This window comes from Oxyura jamaicensis, chromosome 5 (assembly GCF_011077185.1).
Source record: "Oxyura jamaicensis isolate SHBP4307 breed ruddy duck chromosome 5, BPBGC_Ojam_1.0, whole genome shotgun sequence".
NCBI lineage: Eukaryota > Metazoa > Chordata > Aves > Anseriformes > Anatidae > Oxyura > Oxyura jamaicensis.
The window spans coordinates 20,052,031-20,071,404 of record NC_048897.1 but is presented as its reverse complement, the minus strand read 5'-3'; the positions used below and the strand labels follow the sequence as shown (position 1 = coordinate 20,071,404).

General features: G+C 41.6%; 1 protein-coding gene across 10 annotated transcripts in view; it reads left to right on the top strand.

Annotated features, from left to right (window-relative positions):
• The window catches only part of DPF3 (double PHD fingers 3), a 175,325-nt gene that overhangs the window by 110,235 nt on the left and 45,716 nt on the right, over window positions 1-19,374 (top strand). For 9 of the 10 annotated variants that reach the window (XR_004751229.1, XR_004751228.1, XR_004751226.1 and 6 more), the window contains 2 exons: window positions 6,866-7,003; window positions 18,620-18,748. Coding sequence is in view for 6 of the 10 variants with exons in the window: in XM_035327379.1 (XP_035183270.1) it covers window positions 6,866-7,003; window positions 18,620-18,748 (267 nt within the window). In the remaining 4 variants the exon portion in view is untranslated. Of the gene's footprint in view, window positions 1-6,865; window positions 7,004-11,677; window positions 13,719-18,619; window positions 18,749-19,374 lie in introns of those variants that run through there. The other variant, XM_035327384.1, reaches the window with a different exon arrangement.

Here is a 19,374-nt window from a genome sequence, read left to right as displayed (position 1 = left end):
TATATATCTGTGAGAGGTGGCTGACCTATTAGGTTGCCTAATAAACCCTTTTTCAATGCAAGAAACTCCTCTCCAGTGGCAACAGAGTTTTCACCTGTGTCTACCATGTGAATTCATATTTAATAGACCCTTTGCTGTAGCTTCTTGTTCCTTCCTTGTTCAACCTGCTTCTACACAGGCTGAATATCTGTAATCCTTAGTTTCCTCGTTATACTGTCTTCCCCTGTTTACACAAAGTTTTATTGATCTATACAAGATGTCATCTTAATATTTACTAATTATGCTGCTTTTTGAAAAAAAATCTTTAACTGATGAAACTTGTATGGTATATTTTTTATTACTATTCCAATATTTTCTTTCTCCAGAATCAGTGCTCTGCATGTTTGATTCTTTTATTCTCTATTCCACTCTCCAAGTTACTCATAAAAACAGAGGCAAGTGTTGGGCTCAACATGGACTCTTTCAGGTGCTTAAAGATGCAGAAAAGTGCCATGTGAAGTTCTTAAAAGATTAGTCTCCCAGTTCTCACTGATTTCAGCTGGAGGTAGTCTCTTAAACTGTTTTCTGTAAATATTCCAATAAATGCCTATCTGCTTGTGCCTTCCAGATCGTATAAGGCTTGGTGCCTTATTAAACACTTTGAATTTGACTTTGAACTAATAATAATTAATCAGAACATCCTACATTCAAATCATTAGAGCTTGAAACAATTGGATTTTTCTGTGAGTTCATCATCCAGCAGGGTATTGAAATTTCACTATTTTAAGGTTAATTTTTTTTTCTCCTTTCCCTTCCTGCAGTAAATGTATCACAGGTTCTGCCAACAAAAGGCTGGAAATCTTTGGATAGTTTAAGTGATTTAAGATGAACAGATTCCACTGAACTTCAATAGGAATTGAGGATCTCTCTCTTTTAAGTTCCTTAAAAATACAAAACAGTTAATTTATATTGTTCTAGCACAACTTGCCAACTATAACTCTTTGAGGCCTATTCTTTAGGAACTATATTCCTGTATATGTTCACAAAGTGACTGGTCAAGCAATTACCTTAATAACTTCACCTGCCTTCTTTCTCCTCTCCTTGAAATGGACCTGATCCTGCCATACTCATTGTAACAAACAACTCATGTGTTCTCTGTAAGGTTTGCTGGAGTACCAAAGGCTTGCAAGATAAGTCATGATGTAGGCTGATTTTTACCAGTTCTCTGAGACTTAATCTGTTATTGTAATTCTCACAGATATGAATGAATCTAACACTGTTACTGTTACTTCTTAGACCTTTGGTTAAATACCACACTGGCAAGCTTATTTAAAAATACTTTGATTATAGCATTATGTTTTTACTTGCTTCTTATAAATATCCATCATGTCTTCAGCTTCCCTTTAAACTATTAGCAGCATAAGCCTTAAATCATCTCCTGGTATTATCCTTTCTAGTGAATCTCTAAGTAGTTAATAAGCAGTAAGATCTAGAGTAAGATGATTGTTCAGATGAACCCAACAAACAACTCTCCCACCATAGCTGCTGTACTTGCCATTCATTGACTACATTATTGGTAGAAAAGCCAACATAAGAGAGGCAAGAACACTTTTTTTTTTTTTTTTTAAATATTGAATAGCACAGCTGTGGAGTGGGTCACATGGTCAAGAGGGAATAGAATTGACTGTAATAGTTGATTCTAATCCTACAGGGTATCTGTCTTCTGCTTTGCTCCTGCTAGCAATTTATTTATTGAAATGTAGATGTACATATTGTTGGATATATGTGCATTGTTGACCTGTGTGTGTTTTGCTTTGGAGTTCAAACTTCCTGTGATCTTAATACAGAAGATAGATTCTGAAACCTGTCCCTCTGGGGGCAATGAAACAAAGACTATTTACTACCTACAGAAAATCACATAAGAAATAGGTTAATAAATAACTGCTCTGATAAAAGAGGTGTATAACATGACAGTACTGATCAAAGAGGGACAAGCGTAATGCTTTTCCATCTGTGGAGGTCAAGATACGCTGTGTTAATGTTTGAGATCTCTCTGTACCAGAGAGTGGACATAATTGTAACAGTGGAGGTCATATTGCCAAACCAATGCAAAATAAGGAATGGGTGTTTTTTGGATTGGGGTGAATGGGGGGACAGGAAGATAACGTTGAGGAATGACTGCCCACTACCAGTTAATTTAAGCTTTAGTTTTTGACACAGCCCCGTTGAGGAGAAAGAACAGGAGGCAAAGGAGAAAAGCAACAACAATGAGGGGGCAAGATTCAGCAAGGGAAAAAAAGAAAAAAGAATATATCCTCCCCCAATTTCCGGTTGCCACTGAAAACATGGATTGTTTCCTTCTGTGTCATACTGCTGACAGATTGTGTAAAATGTATGTGGAGAGCTGGCTGGAACATACCTCACAGCCTGCCAAGGACCAAATGTGTAACAATTTGAAAATGACAGCAACACAGCTATTAAATATTTGATGAGGAAGTCTTTTAAGTCATAGATTTCAAACCTCCTTTGAAAGCAGGGGAAGTATTTTATATTAATTTTACTCATAGAGAAACGTAAACAGAGAAAATTTGCTTATCCAAAGAGTTACAGGCTGTTACAGGCTTAGAACAGAGCTCTCTTTTATGAAGTGCTCAATGCTTGTGATTAAGCTGTCTGCAAGTTATGGTTTTTCCCCATAACATAGCTGCGTAACTTCTCCACTTCAGTCTTCAAACTGGAAGGAATGTAGGTTCATCACAGGATAGCGTCTGGTGACCTAATAAAATCTCCCTCTCTTCCTCATCTGTGCTGTTTGATCTGCACTGCCATGTTACTGCTTACTTACCCAGCTTGTTCCTAAGATGGCATTCGCATCAGGTTGTAGCAAAATATGTCCTTTGAATGCAGAAATGGAGGGGGTTATGTTCTACAAACTCCCACTGCTTTCATTCAGTTTGGCTACCTAATTAAAGATTGTCAACTTTCCAGTGTTGAGATTCAAGATGAAATCTAACACAAGCAAGGATGATGAGCCTACCCAGCATGGAAAATTAAAGATAAAACAGCCAAAGCCACTGAAAGAAAGGCAAGGCCACCCAGCAAAGTTTATGGAAGGCACACTCTCACTTGCTATGTATGAGCTGTGTAGTGTTAGAACATAACCGCCAGCATACATTTCTGGCTGGGGGAACCAGTTCCCATTATGCTTTTGTCAGCTCCGAGAATGAGAAAGATGTGGTGTGAGCACTGGTCTGGGTACTGGAACTCATGAATTCTGATCCTGGTAATGATGAAAGATCACTGTGTGGGCAAGTCACTTAACCCCTTTGTGGTTCTCTTTTTTCAGAAGTGAAATGAAGGTAGTATTTCCCACTCAGGAATGTGGAGGAAGATTAATTAATGTTTGAAAAGCCAGTCTTGCAGTGGGAAGAGTTATATAAGAGCTAAGCATTTATTAATGATCACCCTTTTATAGAAACTCCTTCTTAGTGCAGTGATACGGTAGATTAATAAAATGTGCTCTATATGGAAAATAAGAAGTTAGGGTGAATCTGGGAAGATTCCAGTCTGTTGGAGAAACCATGAAGTTCAGACTTAGCTGTTATCCTAGGAACCTGTCACTGAAGCCAGTGGTTCTCTTGCCTGGGTAATATCCTGATACCCTTTTCCCCCTGTAAAGGTCTGATCTGCTTGGGGAATAGGAAATCCCAGCAGTTTCAACTCATGTGTTTGCTTCAGACTTCTTTCCATGTCAGAACACTGAACGGAGGAAATGTCTGGACACCCAGAAAAAAGGCTGCTGGGAGCTACAAATCTTTGGTCCTACAAAGGATCTGCTAGAACTGTGTAAACGGAACTCCTTTGCCTCAGCTCTGGGTATAAAGTCCTCCAAATTTGTTTGTAGCTACGGATTTCTCAGCTTGCTGCCACCCCTTAAGGCTATCTCAAAGAGCTTTGCCACTGGAAAGGGTCCAGCTGCAGAATTACTGCTGCCTTAGCTTATATTGATACTTGCTGTTTTTTTTTTTTTTGTTTTGTTTTGTTTTTGTTTTTGTTTTTTTTTGTTGTTGTTGTTTTTTCCTGTTGGACTTTGGTGGAGAAGGAAAAGTCTGCAAACCCACCTGATTTCCTATGCCATCCTAAACTTTGCAGCTAAAATCCCTGCAGGATCCTGTAGGGAATGGAGACAAGGCCACAACCTTGGGTGTTTCTGCAGGGAATGCAAATTTCCTTTTGTATATTGTGGGAGAAAGCTGTATGAGATCTTTATTCAAGGATGATTTGCTTTTACAAGGTAACACCTATAGAGCTAGAATTGTGTATTTGTTTTCAGGTAGAGCTAAATGAAATGTAGGTTGTTAGAATTTTTAGACATAATTTTGTTTTGAAATTTAAAACATAAAAAGAGGTAAATGGGACTGGGATTTAGAGCATCTGATTTTTCACCTACATTAGCAGTAATGCAGGATCAAGCTGTATGAGACCAAGATAGAGTCAGATAGTATATATTGTGTAGCTGTTAACTCCAGGTGCCTCCTCCTGTGTCAATACAGCACTGATCATCTGATAATGCTCTGAAAATAAATTAATCAGACAGAAGTTTTGGAGCAGTATCAGTAATTCTTAGCAAAAGCAAAAATTTGTAACTTCCATTTTCAAAAACACAATAAGGTGGATAGACTAGGACACTTAGCATGATGCTCCAGTAATCTGCTAGGAATGTCAATCTCCCTCACCATTCTAAAAAATGACATTACAGTTGCTTAATTACAGGGACTTATCCTTCCAAAATCATTTTGGAAGTGAACATTGTGTAGTTGTCTCTGGTTTGATGATTACTTCTGAGTTACACTTTTTCCAGTATTCAGAAAGTGGAGGCTAAGTCATACTTAGCTTTGAATATCTGATATTTTTTGGGGGGTCCTTGTCAGTATCTGTTCCATGGCTTGTCCTGTGCTTTGTAAAACCACAGATGAGCAGTAGGTAGTTTCCCAGTCCAGAATGCAGTAAAGAATACATGGTTGGTACCAGAAGAAGGGAGACCAAACTGAACTTCTGAGGAGACTGTGCATCCAAGAACAGTTCTTCAAAATATCAGGAAGCACAGTTAGGTTTACATGGGAAACAAAGGCAGATGCTTCAAAGAATGGATGAGCATATACATCTGGGCGTTTTAATCCTTCCTACTTCTCCCCTGACTCCTGCAGGAATTTTCACTTCTAAATTAAGGGAATTTAAAGACTTAAGACTCTGTGAGAAGGACACATTACATTTGGAAAAAATAAAACATAAAATTTTTTTCTGTTACTGTAACTATATGATCATCATCTTGCAGAATGGAGAAAACTGGGATAAAAGTATCTAATCTTCCAGATCAGTCATTTTATTCATATCATGAGGTTGTTTTACACGTTTATAATAAGGCAAAGTATTTTCCTTGAGGGAGCTTACAAATCAGTTAGAAGAGACAGAGAATGAAATCTGTTACCATACTAGGCTTTGTTTTACAATTTTCTCTCTTCTGTTCCACAATGTGGACCACCAGTTGGCTTTTTGTGAGCAATAGCAGAAAAGTAAAATAATGGAAGTTTTACTTAGCTGGAAATGAATAACGACAGTGGGTCTTTTTAAGAATTTTTGTTTATAGAGCTTAATGACATTCCCAGACTCAGGTGTCTGGGGAACGGAATCTATGTACATTGCAAGATGGGTTTTAGGTATCACAGTTGAGTGAAGTTTTTAGGACTGGGTGGTGACTTCCCCTCTGGGGATCTTTTCAAGAGATCTAACATCAAGACAGAACTAGAGGCTGCTGGGTTCTGCTCTATCTTCTGACACACCTTCCTAAGCAAGCCACATGGGACAGAGTGCCACTTATTTCTGTGTGATATCCTGGAGGTTAGTGAAGCCAGTACAGCAACTGAAAGTGTGCCTGGGAGTAAAAATCTGCAGGAAGGGCACTAAGCTTCTCTGCCTTTGTTTCCTAATCTTTTAGAATGGCAATAATTGATTCAGAGACTGCTTTGAAGATGAAGAGAGAACTTTTAGAAACAATACCATGAATTAAAATCTTTATAGAAGCTGAATTTGTATGTAATGAATGTTATGATGAAGTTTGCCCTTGTGTTGAGCTTCTTTGTTTTGTAGACCTTTTATCAGCCTGAATTGTTTGATCCTGTTCGTAATGCCTGTTGGCTTAGTCCTAAAACAAACAAATGTTCAGAAGGAGGATTCCATGTCACACTTTGTATTATTTATTGTGATTGCTGAATGTGAAGTTTTCTAAATGTTCTTCTAGGAAGAAACTGTGGATGATTTCCATCTCCTTGTCTTGACTGGCAATCTGTGAATAAGGCAATTTATTGCCCTTTTAAAGAAAGACTTTATTTTCTTTTTCAAAAAAAAAAAAAGAAAAAGAAAAAGAAAAAGAAAAAAGAAGTAATTTTGTTTCTTTTTCTGAGAGATCAGTAATCAAGAAAATAATGTCCTTTCTGCTTGGTCCAGTTCCCCTTGCTGTGCATTGTGCAGCATCAACATCAGAACTGGCATTTCATTTAATTTTATGGGCAACCTTGTTAGTAATCTCAGCAGAGAGGATTAGGGTGGTATGAGCTGCGGAGACTGAGTGTGCATTTGTCTAGGTCAGTAGGAAGGACTGCTGGCAGCATGGTGGGAAGAGCGCTTGTTTGGGGCCGTGGGGCTGCAGGGCTGGCATCTGTCACCTTTCACTGACACCCATCGGTAGCGTTTCAAGCAGGAATATGGAGTTCAAGGTGCTACTGCCAGGGGAGAGGGGAGTGCTATTTTAAAGGATGCTATCACTGTTGCAGGTTGTTCTGATGTTTCCATTTTCTCTTCCCCTCCCTCGTATTTCCTTTCCTCCCAGTCTGTGGCAAGCGTTACAAGAACAGGCCTGGGCTGAGCTACCACTATGCCCACACTCACCTTGCCAGCGAAGAGGGTGATGAAGCCCGAGAGCAGGAGACCCGCTCTTCCCCTGTCCACAGAAATGAAAACCACAAACGTGAGTACTATTTTCTCTTTGCCTTTGAGATCCTTTTCAGGGATGTTGCCTCCACCTGCTCTTTGCCTTGCGGAGGCTGGCGTGATTGCCTGGCTCCATTGTGAGTGATTGGTACCTGGATGCTTGGAGCTAATCAGCCACTGCTCACACCAGTGCTGGCTCAGCTAGTCAGGAATTCATTTCAAACCCAGCATTATCTCTGCAGCAAGTCACTTTTCCATTACAGCTCCTGTGGGGAGGAGGTGGCAGGGAGAGGGGGGGAAAAGAGGAGATGCCCAACCCACCCATCGTCAAGCAGCATCCCAGTGGCTGTTAGCAGGGATGTCAAGGAAATACACATTCTGTTTCAGGGGGCTGTCTTTGTTTTGCCTTTGAATAAGACATCTTTATCCATGCCTCAGATTTTTAGCTATGAAATTTACAGCATCTGCCCCCCTTATCCCTGCATCTCCTCCTCAGAAGGCTTACACTTATCTTTACCAAAATGCACTTCTTAGTTACAGTTTTGAAAAAATCTATGAAAAGGTATCAGTTCTCATCTGCAAGGAGGAATGCTGGAGCATGACATCAGCTACATGCCTAGATTCTCCACACCAATGCAGGGCTGAAAGAAAAGGTATAGCCCAGATGGCCATGTTTGACTGTCCTTCCTCTGCTTCTTAGGCACAGAATGAGGGGTCAAGGAGACTGTGCTTTATTACTGATTTTTGTGATACTGACAAGTCTCTAAGCTCCTATTTCTCAGTTTTCCAGTCTGCAATACTATGTGATAGTTGCTTTTACCATGGGATTTGTGTTGATACCTTTGTTCACTTATGAAGAGTCCTTTCAGATCACTGTGTGAACTGTCATTTTAGTTCAAAGTAAGGAACAATGCAGGCAAAGCAATAAAATGTTTATGGGGAAAAATATCCAGGCAAGCATTTTATAATATATTAAGAAGAACTGGAAGAAATATGGAAGTAGGAAAACATTTTGTTTCTAAGGAGGATAATTGATAATTTTCCCCAGGGATGGAGAGGGGGAGGGCTTCCTTCCTCCATAGCATCTGCTGCTAGCCACTGTCTGAGCTTGAAGGGCCACTTAGTGTGATCCCATTTGGCAGTCTCTGTGTTTCTGTCACTTTTATGCTCTACCTTTCAGTTATTCATGTGTTTGGTAGGTTCACAGCAAAGGTAATTTTGACTCCTCCAGCTGTTGATAAACTTGAGCTGTCAATGCACTAAGAGTGACTGCTTGGGCAGAGTGGAGACTGTCAGTGTTCAGCCAGTAGCTCTTGTTTACTTAGCATTTACATTACCTCTGATTTTTGCTGCTGTAGTTTATCATCGTCATCATTATTATTTTGGTGCCTGCAGTATTTAGGAAAAGTTGCATATCCGAGAGGTGTGTTGCAAGTCTGTATTGAGTTACTATTCATGACAGCCTTGCACAGGGGCCCAGACAAAGAAAGGTAGCATCCGTTACCCTTCAGCTTGCACAGAGGCCAAGGGCAGTCTCAGCCCTCATGTTTCTGATGCTTAGGAATTGATAGAAGTTAGCAAGAAGAGGAGCTAGAAAAGCTGTGGAGAGATTAGCAGCAGCAGGACTTGGCCCGTGGAAAGAAAGGTTTGTTATGTACCATGGGAAGGGGTAGAATGGTATCTGCTCGGGCTTGTGTTCCCATGTAATGCGTGTGGCAGAGGGAAGCTGCTGATGCACAGATCCCAAAATAGGCAGAAGTATAAAAGCAGTGGGGTAAAACCCTCTGACATCTAGCCTCCTGAGCAGAAAGAATCTGCTTGACAACCAGCCAGGAGCCAGTGAGGTACAGGCAACAGCCATGTGAATGTGAAGATCACCCCTGGGGAAAGTCCCGGACGCCGGAAGGTAACTCTCCCAAATGGCTTAGCTGTCGCAGTGGCTGTTTGTTCCTTTTTGCCTGTTTATTTGTTTACAGCCTTGAGCTCAGATCTTGCATCTTTGCTCTTTCACTTGGCGATATTTAATTTATGCTGCCATTTATCTTCCATGTGAATGCTAATTGTCCACATTGCTAATGTGCAGTCATTAAATGGTCCCTTTGTACAGGGGGATGGTGGGGAGCCAGAGCATCAGATCTTTCCTCTCCCCTAAGAACTGCTAGGCATGTGTTATGAATTAGATTTGACAGGTCTGCAGTGTCGCAGGGCTCGGGCTTCAAGAATCCTCTCTGCATGGGCTTGGGGGGAAAGGGAGGGAGGAGGGGGGATGTTAATCCAAACAGCTAATCCGCAACCTACTGCACAGGAGGACCAGAGATATGGTATAGAGCAGGGTCTGGTTATTTGCTTAGCACTGTGTCAGAGAGATATGAGCAGCCTGGTTTAGCAAAAGCAAGGCAAATTCAAACGAGCCATTTGGAATTTTTCATGCTGTGGGAGGTGAGCACTGGGTCAGTGAAGTTCAGGCAGGCAGTTGCAGCATGAACTTCCTTCCTTTGTACCTACGTCTGTTCTGCAGTCTCTGCTCCTTGCGGTACCGCAGTAATGGCAGCCTTGCTGATGCAGGAGCGAGCTTTCTGGAGCATGGCTCCGACTGGGTACAGCTACAGATGCCCTGGCTGGTGCCAGCTAAGGAGCTGATGGCTCTGTGTTTCTGCACACCCAGACCCCTTTACCTCTACTCTTCTCCTCATGCACAGACTAGTTCAGGCAGTTCAGTAAATCATCCAGGAATTTTTTATCCCGGAAAAGAGATTTAGAAAGGAGGAATCTATCTGAAACTGAGAGCTGCTGAATAGATATGTATCAAAGAAGGGGATTGGCCCAAGCCCCAGGTCTCATCTCCCTGGCACGTCTCACTGTCCTTGGCAGGTGCAGGTGATTTGTTTATTTACAGCTCTCCTTCTGTCCTTCTTCCTATAGATTATCTTTTGCATCAGGGAAGAGAGATTGACAGTTTTCTCTGCCCTTTGCCTTTCCTAAAACACCTTAGCCTGGGCTTTGTTTGAGCACTAGTTGCTTTGTTTGGATGTCTCATCTAGCTCTTTGACACAGATAAACAGCCCTTCCTCAGTGCCTAGTCTTGCCTCTGCCTACACACCCATTTATTGCTGACATACATTCTGATTTTTGGCATGAGTATGGTCTTGTGCAAAGGAGATTATAGAAAACCTTTAAAAAAGGCAACTCTCCTTTCCTCAAGTCCGCCAATAAGAAGGAAGGATCCCACACCATTCTCAGCCTTTTTTTCTGCTGCCTTTTCCTCCACATGTTGGCACTGACAGTGTGAGATTTGTGAGCCCAGGGTACATCCAAGACTGCCACAAAACACCTGCTGTTTTATTCCATCTCACTCTATGGGTACAGGCCAGCTCTGGGGGCAGCTGGCGCTCAAATTTAGAGACACTTCTGATATAGGAATTACATTAGACTTCTATCTATTGAAATGTGTGTGTGAATGAGTGCATGAGTATAAATGCGCTTCCTTAATTCCCAGGAGAATAGGACAGTCTGTCTACATGGAGAAAAACTTCCTCCCCGTTAAAGGAGTAGAATTTTCAGTGGTATTTTGCTGTGTGAAACGTTGGTTAAAGGCAGCTGTGTTGTAAACAGCAACTGAACTTATGCCCACAAGCACTTTGGCCAATGACGATCCTAAATAAAGCACTTTGTGCTGGCTGTTGCTGGCCTAGCTGTGGTGTGCAAGTTGGGCCGTACCTGCAATAGGCTTAGCTAATGAGCATGCAGGTCTGTGAGCTCCTGTCACTCTGTGAGCTTGCACATCTGACCTATAAAACCACCTGTTCATGTTGTTTTGTTGTATCAGGCAGTTGTGCCCAGTTGCATCGCCGATTTTATGATGTGGATAAATCTCTACTGGAGAGACCAGCCAAAGTTGTTTGTGTACTCTAAGCATAATTGGATACCCAGTCTCCAGAGATAAAAAATTAATGTGCTAACCTCAGTGTGCCTCCAAGCTGTCCTCCAGCTCCCCCACACAGTCAGCTTTGAAACATTTTTATTTCCATCCAGGCAGGGGGCTGGCCATGAATAAATGACGAGAGTCAGCCCCTCAGTTGGAGACGAGCTGTTTGTTCCTCTCCACAAGCAGCATCAATTTGAAAAGCTACATCAGGCCTACTTTTTCCCTGCCTCAGTGCTGATCCTCACTGGGACCATGATAGGAGCCACATCTGAGTGCAAGGGTGTGTCAATACCCAACTTGTGATAAGACATCCTGCAGCAGGTGCCTTTTCAGTGAAAATATGTACATTGCCTCAATTTGACTACTCATTAGTTTAATCTATTTTTTTTTTTCCCAGGGCTAGTTTTAATGAAGAAAAAAAAGTCAGAATACTAAAAGAAGCTGTAATGATTGCAGACTTTGGAGATGCATAACGATTTCCACTCAAATTCTGTTTGCAGTTGTAAATTTCTCAGAGTTCTGTGCCTGTTAAGGAAATAATAGATCAATTGTTTGGAGTGGCAGAATACTGGTAAATCTCAAAATTATCTCCTACGTACAGAAACCCATAGGGGTCTTTAGGCTGGTTTGTCTGAAGTTGTGTTTTTTGTTATTGTTATTGTGGAGGTGCTATCTCCATGCTTTTTGTCCTCATGTAGATTTTAAACTAAGTAAAACTCAAAGATTTGACTCAATTTGAACTTAGGTGCTCTGCCTTCTCACGTTCCTCCAATGAACAATTTCTAGAGCCAAAGTCTACAACATGTGACAGGGACCAACTTGAAGACACTGGCCATCCTTATATGAATGCTGAGGGATGCTGTCGGTCTGCCCTGTATATTGGACAGCATGAGCCCTCCTTGAGTTCCCTGAGCTGACGGGAATGCTGCATTTTGATGGCCAGAAGCCAAGCCTCAGGAGAGGAGCCCCTCAAAATCAGGAAATCTGTATTTTGACATGTTGGACTTTTTGTCTGCTTGCCTATTCTTTATGTCCTACTGTTAATTCTCATGGGGTGCTGGACAATTACAGTATGGTCTATTCTCATTGATTTACTGTGAGCAGTGGGATTTTGGCTAGTGTCTTATGTGCTTCTGCAGAAGACCCCCTGAGATCAGTACACAGACATTTGTGTGAAGTGTGCCTTACGGTGCAGGAACACTAACATCCCAAATCTGCTAGATCTCAATAGCTGATGCTGTATTTCATTGGCGTACCTTCCATTGCCTGCTTCCCAACTCATTCCTTAGCTGTTCAACTTAAGGACCATACCAATTCCTGTAAAAGATGTGATCAAATGCTCTTCCTCCCCCCACAATCAGAGGCTTCCTCTGACTCCTACAGAAGTACCTACTGCTGGTAGCGCTCCTTGCAGCTTGCAGTGCTCCTTGGCTGTGACTCTCCATGAGCAGGGGGTATGTAGGAAAGGCAGCCTGTCAGAGCTGCTAAAAACTGCAAAGGCGAGAGCTTCCTCTATCCTCACAGCACCAACTAACCCAAAGAGGAGACAAAATCCAGTTACTAGGGAGAACTGGCAATACTTGCGGTGGGCTGCTTGCAGCACCTCTCGCAGTAGCACAGCCTGCTTCTCTGGCTGCCAGCAAAGGGCATGACCGCAGTGTGTGGTGGGGCCCGTGGAGGCCCACGGGGCTGTGCAGAATGATTAGCTTGGTACCGGGAACACAACAGCAGCAGTTTCCCAGTGCTACACCCAGTTCACACACTCTGAGCAGAGGTTGAATGCTGTGCCACATCAGCACAGCTGTGTCACTGCCAGCCTCAGTTGTGCTTGCAGCCTGCTGGAGGGTCTCTGTATCAAGCGCCCCAACACTTCTCAGTTTGGGGTTAGCCCACATGCTTATCTCTGCTATTAATGACAGAGGAAACATGCCCAAAGAGACTCGCCATTTCCTCTCATTCAGTTTGATTTATGTTTTTTTTTTTTTTTTTTTTTTCCCCCGAAAACCACAGTGAAAAACCCCCGCGTTTAATTCATTGGTGAGGACTGCACAGAAATGGCTGTGCACATCTCTGCCTGGCCACGTACAAGTAACAGAGCAAGAGCCTTGAATGCAGCTGAGCTTTGCTTGGCCTCTTCCTCACCACACCGGGGGTTATGTATTTTTTGTTTTATAGTGCGGTTCCAGGGCAGGCTCTGGGTGTTGGGCACAGAAATACCTCTGGGGCCCACCTCTCTGACTTCCACCATCGCTCGTTAACCCCAGCAATGATAAGGGAGATGTGGGTGCATCTTTGGCCAGTCATCGCCCTCCATTTTCCTTCAGAAGCTATGCTTCAAGAAAAGCCAGGGTCCACGCGTCGCCTGTCCTTTCTCTCTCCTAAATACCATTTTTTCATTGTTATTTCTTCATCACAATTTCTGGCTCGAGCCTGCCTGCCCTCCCCAGACGCCTTTTGAGCAGCAGGCCGAGGGGCCGCGCGGCGATTCCTTGCACTCGAGAGATGAAGTAATAACAGGTGGCAAGACCAGAGGCAGCCCCGGCCTGGCACGCCGGTCACCATGGAAACGGGCCAGACCTGCGAGGGATGAGCTCTGTCAGCAGCAGGGGGGGAAGGCAGCCCCAGGCACATGGGGGCACTTGGGCGGTGGGTTGGGACGGGATGGCAGCGCCTTGGGATGAGATGGCAGCACGTCCTCCGAGGGGCTCCGCCAAGGCAGGCCGCGTGCGGCCGAGCGTTGGGCTTGCCCTTCAGCAGCAAGAAGGGAGGTGTCAGAAAGGAAAACTGGGCCACAGCTGCAGACAAAGGGCCTTGTAGATTTAAAAAGGAATTAAAAAAAAAAAAAAAAAAGCAAATCCACCCCTTTTTCTCTGTTGCAAAGAGCATTGACTTGATTCAGGCCTGCACACAGGTTCCCGTGGTCTCTATTGTGCTCTGGAAATTTCTGTTGCAAACAGAGTAAATGACCTCATTCAGAGCCTTTCGAATTGAATTGAAAACCTCCAATGGACTTTATTGGTTTTGGATCAAGCCCAGAAGAAAAAGGTAAGAGCTGGACAAAATGTGTTAGGAAAAATCCCTTTGGGAGCGCATTTATGTCTGATTGTAGCCAATTCACTGTAATCATTTAAATAAACAAGGCACAAGCCCCCACCCTGACCCTGAGGCACACGCTCTAGTCCTCCTCCTCCACTGCCTTTCCAGTCCCGTGGACAAGATACAAAATAGAGATAAAGTGCTAGCAAACCTGGATATACCACTTAAACCATGGCTAAGTATCAAGCTGCAGTACCCACAGGCTGAAGAAATATATGTGGCTGTGATTTGGTATTAAGGAGCAGAGAAACCAGTTTTTCTTTTCAGTGCTGTTTCCACCTACAAGTGTTTAAAGATCATTATCCTAATCATTAAAATAACTTCAGCTGGAAATCAGAAAATTGAGAAAATACAGTGTTCTACTTATTTAGCTTTTGTTTGTATGTTTTTAAGAGTCTCATTTAGAAGGAAACCTATTGAAAATACTTGTGTTCTGAACTTTTGGGTTAAAAAAAGGGACAAGAATTGCTTCTTTTGAACTTGCCTTCCATTCAGGTTATTTATTCTCTGCAGCCATGAGAGCTAGAAACTGAGGTTCTTATTGTGTCACGTGGCTCCAGGAGAAAATAAAAATCCTGATTTCTTAATGTTATTTCACTAAAAGCAGCTTTCTTTTATCATTAAAACAGGAAAATAATTTCAAGATTCTTTGATTGCTTTGAGAGGGAAGAAAGGAAGCTAGAATTCTGGTTAGACCACCTACCTTCAAAATCAAGAAGGCATAGAACTTATTTTAAATATTTAAACTCAGTCAATTTGTTTAGCATTTTAGGTTTTGTCTACAGAGCAAAGTTACTATGTAATACACTACAACATTAATTTAATTTACAGTACTATTTTGTAGGAAGACTCCTGTGAATGATGTTACTATATATTAATGAGGAATTTATTCAGCTTAGCATTATATAGTTTGAAATTCACTTGATTAGGCTGAGAATAAAAAATGTATTTCAGAATAAGAGCATGCCAAATCGTGTGGAAATACTGCCTTCATTTTCAGTCTGCATCCTATCTTCACATGAATCAGCTTTCAGGTATATGGTTTAAACCATCATCTGACCAGTGCCAATCTTACTCAATGCATTTTAAAAAGGATTATTAACGCCAGTATACACCGCTTATTTGGGGGCAGATGTAGATGAAGACAGGGCCTTTGATGAAACAAGAAAGTGAGACCAAGTTGAAACTGCAAGAGGCAGTGATTTAAGTACCCCCCCTATGAGAACACCTTAGCTCAGGTAGTACTCCTCAAAGCTCCACAAAGCTTTTGATCTGTTGTAGCAGTTTGTAATGTAAAATAAAATCAGAGGAGTTTTGTGTAAGCTAGAACAAGACCATAGTTGGTTTTCAAGGCTTTGCTTTAAAACTGTTTCTGATTCTGGGTGAACGTTTTTCAGACAAAATCCTTGTTGTAGTCACCTGATCAAAATGATTGAGCTAGCACACCTTGGCAACTTACTTCTCATTAGCTGAGCTATCATGTGGCTTAAGCAAGCACCTTCTACTTTGTGATTAATGTGTGCAAAAAGTGTATACCTAGTTAATTATTCAGTCTCAGATGAAAAGCAGCAACACATTAGTCCCTAGTAATTTACTTGCTTTCACTTATGTATTCATTCCCATACTTTTGTAAATACTTTTATTGATAAAGGGGAGGGATTAGGGTTGGGCTTTTGGTATATGATATGCTTCTCATGAATATTGTACATTATATCTTTCTATCTTTGCTTTGTTTCTTAATTTCCTCATCATTTGTGAACTACAGTAAAACAGAAGTAAAAACTCTGAGGACATACACAAAAAATCCTTTGAAAGTAAGAACTCTTCTTACTGTCATCTGAAAATCTTTTTATTCTTAAGCCTTCTGTGATTTAGCCTGAGGCTTAATTCGCTGTACAATACTGATCAAGAAAATAAGCTTGAGTTAGGCTTCATTCCAGTTTTTGTACCCATTAGAATGAAAAAGCGTTGGAGACATTGCCTGTACTGGTGTATTTGGCTGTGAAGATGCATCATTAAAGACAACATTGGTGTAACTTCAGGAATTTTAATCTGTGTACAACTTTTCAGGATTGACATCTATTATCAGAGTCAGCTGAGCCAGGTCCATGTGATGAGTGACGAGCAATAGATGAGCACATAGACACTGACATTAGAAATTAAATGAAAGCAGAAGACAAAAAGTAAAAGGAAGTGGTTAAAAAGTGTGCTTTTTACCTTGCCAGTAGTCTAGGAGAATCCCTTCAGCTTCATCACAGCCAATGAAAACCCTCCACATGTGCCACACACCGTAGATGAATTGGTCAGTGTACGTGTTTTCATGAGTTCCCCTGTCCCATTTCCAGTTTGACTGTTGGTGGGTCTTAGGTTCGTGAGCTGTGTTGGAAAAATTTAAGTCAGTATATGTTGCACATTAAACCAATTATGTGTTTCTACACCATGTAGAAGTTGAGCTCTTTGCTTAGTACACTGGCAGGCACCTTGAATGGTTGTTTTTATTTGTGGCCTCACCACAGAATTCTTGTGCTTTTGAGGAAGCCAGTTAATCACCCTACTACCAAGTCTTTCCAGCTGTAAAATGTCATGGTGCCTCTTCACCATGAAATTTAATTAGGGCCCAGGAATACTTTGGCTAGATTGCAAAAGGCACTTTGGACTGCACTGAGGGTTGATATTAGGTTCTTAGTAGCTGTAAGGCGCTTTAAGAAACTCGCATGAAATGTGAAGTAATAAGGAACAAAAAATCATTGGATTCTGGGCTTGCTGAGCTTGTATTGCATATGACCTGTTTGTAGATGCAGCAAAATATAAAGAAATAATGACTTAACTTTTTCAGAGTGGGGCTGCAGTGGGAAAAATAAATGCTAGAGAGATCTGCTTTTTATAAAAAATAAAATAAAAAAAATACAAGTAGCAACTTTATGACCATTTTGTTACAGCTCTTAAAATGAGTCTGTGTGCTAGTCTTCCACCTGGTTGCAGTTCTTTTCTGCTTATCTTGCATTCGTGTATGAAATGCCTCTCTGCTAACTGGCAGGATGCTAACCTGACAGAGGGAGCTTATGGCTGGTTTTGGGAGAACCAAGGATCTGCTAACCAGCATCATTTCAGAGCAAAACCCATTGTTTAGTAAATACATCAGAGACTTGATGATCATGTAGGAAGATAATGCTGTATTTGCAGTGTTATGGTTTTAATTTTTTTTCTTCTTAATTTCACCTTACTTGCAATCTTTCAGCTACCAATCTCCAGAAAGCTCAAATAATCAGCAGCTGGAAGTGAATGAGTAACTAGATGCACCCAAACCAGAAAAAAAAAATGATTGAACTCGGAGGAAATTTTAATTTTAACTGTATGTCTTGGACTGCTACCAGAAGCCCTTTAGAATGTCATTGTTCTTTGGGGGAAATTTGGATGTGGACAAAAAGATCATTAATAAAGGCTGTCAAAACATCTGTTAAAAATCTGCAAGTTACAAAATATGCATTAAAAAGATAATTAAATATAGATGGTGCAGTTTAAAGGTCTTCATTTTCTAGCTTGTAGCAATCCACATGGGGTAGGCTTAGGCCAGGTATACCGCTGGAATTTTTATTTTTAAGTTAAAAAAGGAAAAACCAAGACCAACCATTTCCCCCATTTCTCTCACCCTTTCATGGTTCCTGGTCAGACTATGGAGAGAAACAGGAAGTTTTCTCTCTCTGGAATGCAAAGGAGGAAAATGGCAGTTGTGAGGAAAAAAAAAAAAAAAAGATGTTGTTCTGCTCAACTAGAGATGCTAAAGACTTCTGTTCATTTCTCCCTTTTAGAGGAACCGCCTCCCCTTCTACTTGAGCCCCACTGTGTGCCTGCTCCTTTCCAATATTCCTAGCTGGAAACTAAGAACCTAACCTCCCTCCTTTTTTCGTGGCTGAAAGTGTGTTCATTTCTGCCCTTGGCTGACCCTGTGCACCTTTGCTGGGTGCTCACCTGGGCTGGATCTGCTGCCCTGCCAGCATCTTCTAGGGCATGTACACCCTGCTGCAGGTAGCATAACCTTCGGGTGCGTCACTCAGAAATGACTTTGGCTGTGCATATTCTTAGGCATTTGAACTAACTTTCTGACTAAGGAGACCCTGCCACTTTGAGATGTAATCTCTTCAAAAAGAAAATACGTGAAATAAAGCCACTTAGCATGCCTCTCCCTCCATCTCCCTGCTGTAGGTTTCTGAGTTTTGGGGAACAAGCTTTTCCTTTCTGAAGTTGTACTTTGTGTTTACATTTATGGCTGCTGTCTGAAAAACCAGCCTTGGCTTACTGGCAGCCTAGGCCTGATTCTGCATTAGGGTGTGTTGATATGCTTGTGTGTATTCTGAATTCCCTGAACTGCACAGGGATCTCTGGCAGCGTGTCCTGGTGAGGGACCAGCCCAGCTGCATTGTAAGGGAAATGGTGAAGTGCATTTCAGGCGAAATAGCTACAGCATACAGTGTACTTAAGATGGAGGTGATTTATGCAGTCCAATTTTTTGTGTTAATTGACAACATTTTGTGTGGCCTGCAAACTCACCAAGTTAGCATTATATCAAAGAGAAGTGGGAAATATCCAAACTGAATGCTCTTTAAGTAAATCTGTTTTCTAACCCGACTGCAGCCCAGAAAGGACCAGACGGGGTCATCATTCCCAATAACTACTGTGACTTCTGCCTCGGAGGCTCCAATATGAACAAAAAAAGTGGCCGGCCTGAGGAACTTGTATCATGCTCAGACTGTGGGCGCTCTGGTAGGTGACTCCTTCTTGCAACTTTCTTGTACAAAAGCATTTGTGTGTTTTCATTTTTGCTCCTCCTGAAAATTTTGAAGAAAGGCAGCACGTTTGGGAGGGAATAGGACATGAGGTCTTACCTCTTGCCTGTGTTTGTGTGAATGGATGATTGGGAAATTTTCTGTTGTAAAACCCATTGTTGGATTCACAATTTTAAGCTAATGGGGTCTTATGAAATAATAAAGTTTTAATGTATTTATTGGCTTCCGTGAACATTGGTACATGTACTAGTTGTTCTTTAAATGGAAGGAGAAAATCCTATGACAATGTTAAAGAATGGGCTCTGTCTTCAAATGCTGCAATTACAACTATAAATTACTTACAAGATTTATGAAAGTTGCATGACAAGCATTTCCATTGATTACACATTTCATGCATTTCTTCATCCAAAAAAGAAAGAGGGAGGAAATTACAGGGTAGAGATGGGGGTAGCTGTCAAGAATTATCCTCTTACAAGATGACTATCATTAATTTTGTTTAAGGAGGTTTTTATTTCCCCATTTTGTCCTCTTCTCTCCTTTTAAATGTAGGCAGTTGTGTCTTTCCCATTTTGAGTTGTCTTTATTTCTGGAAAGTTTCTTTTT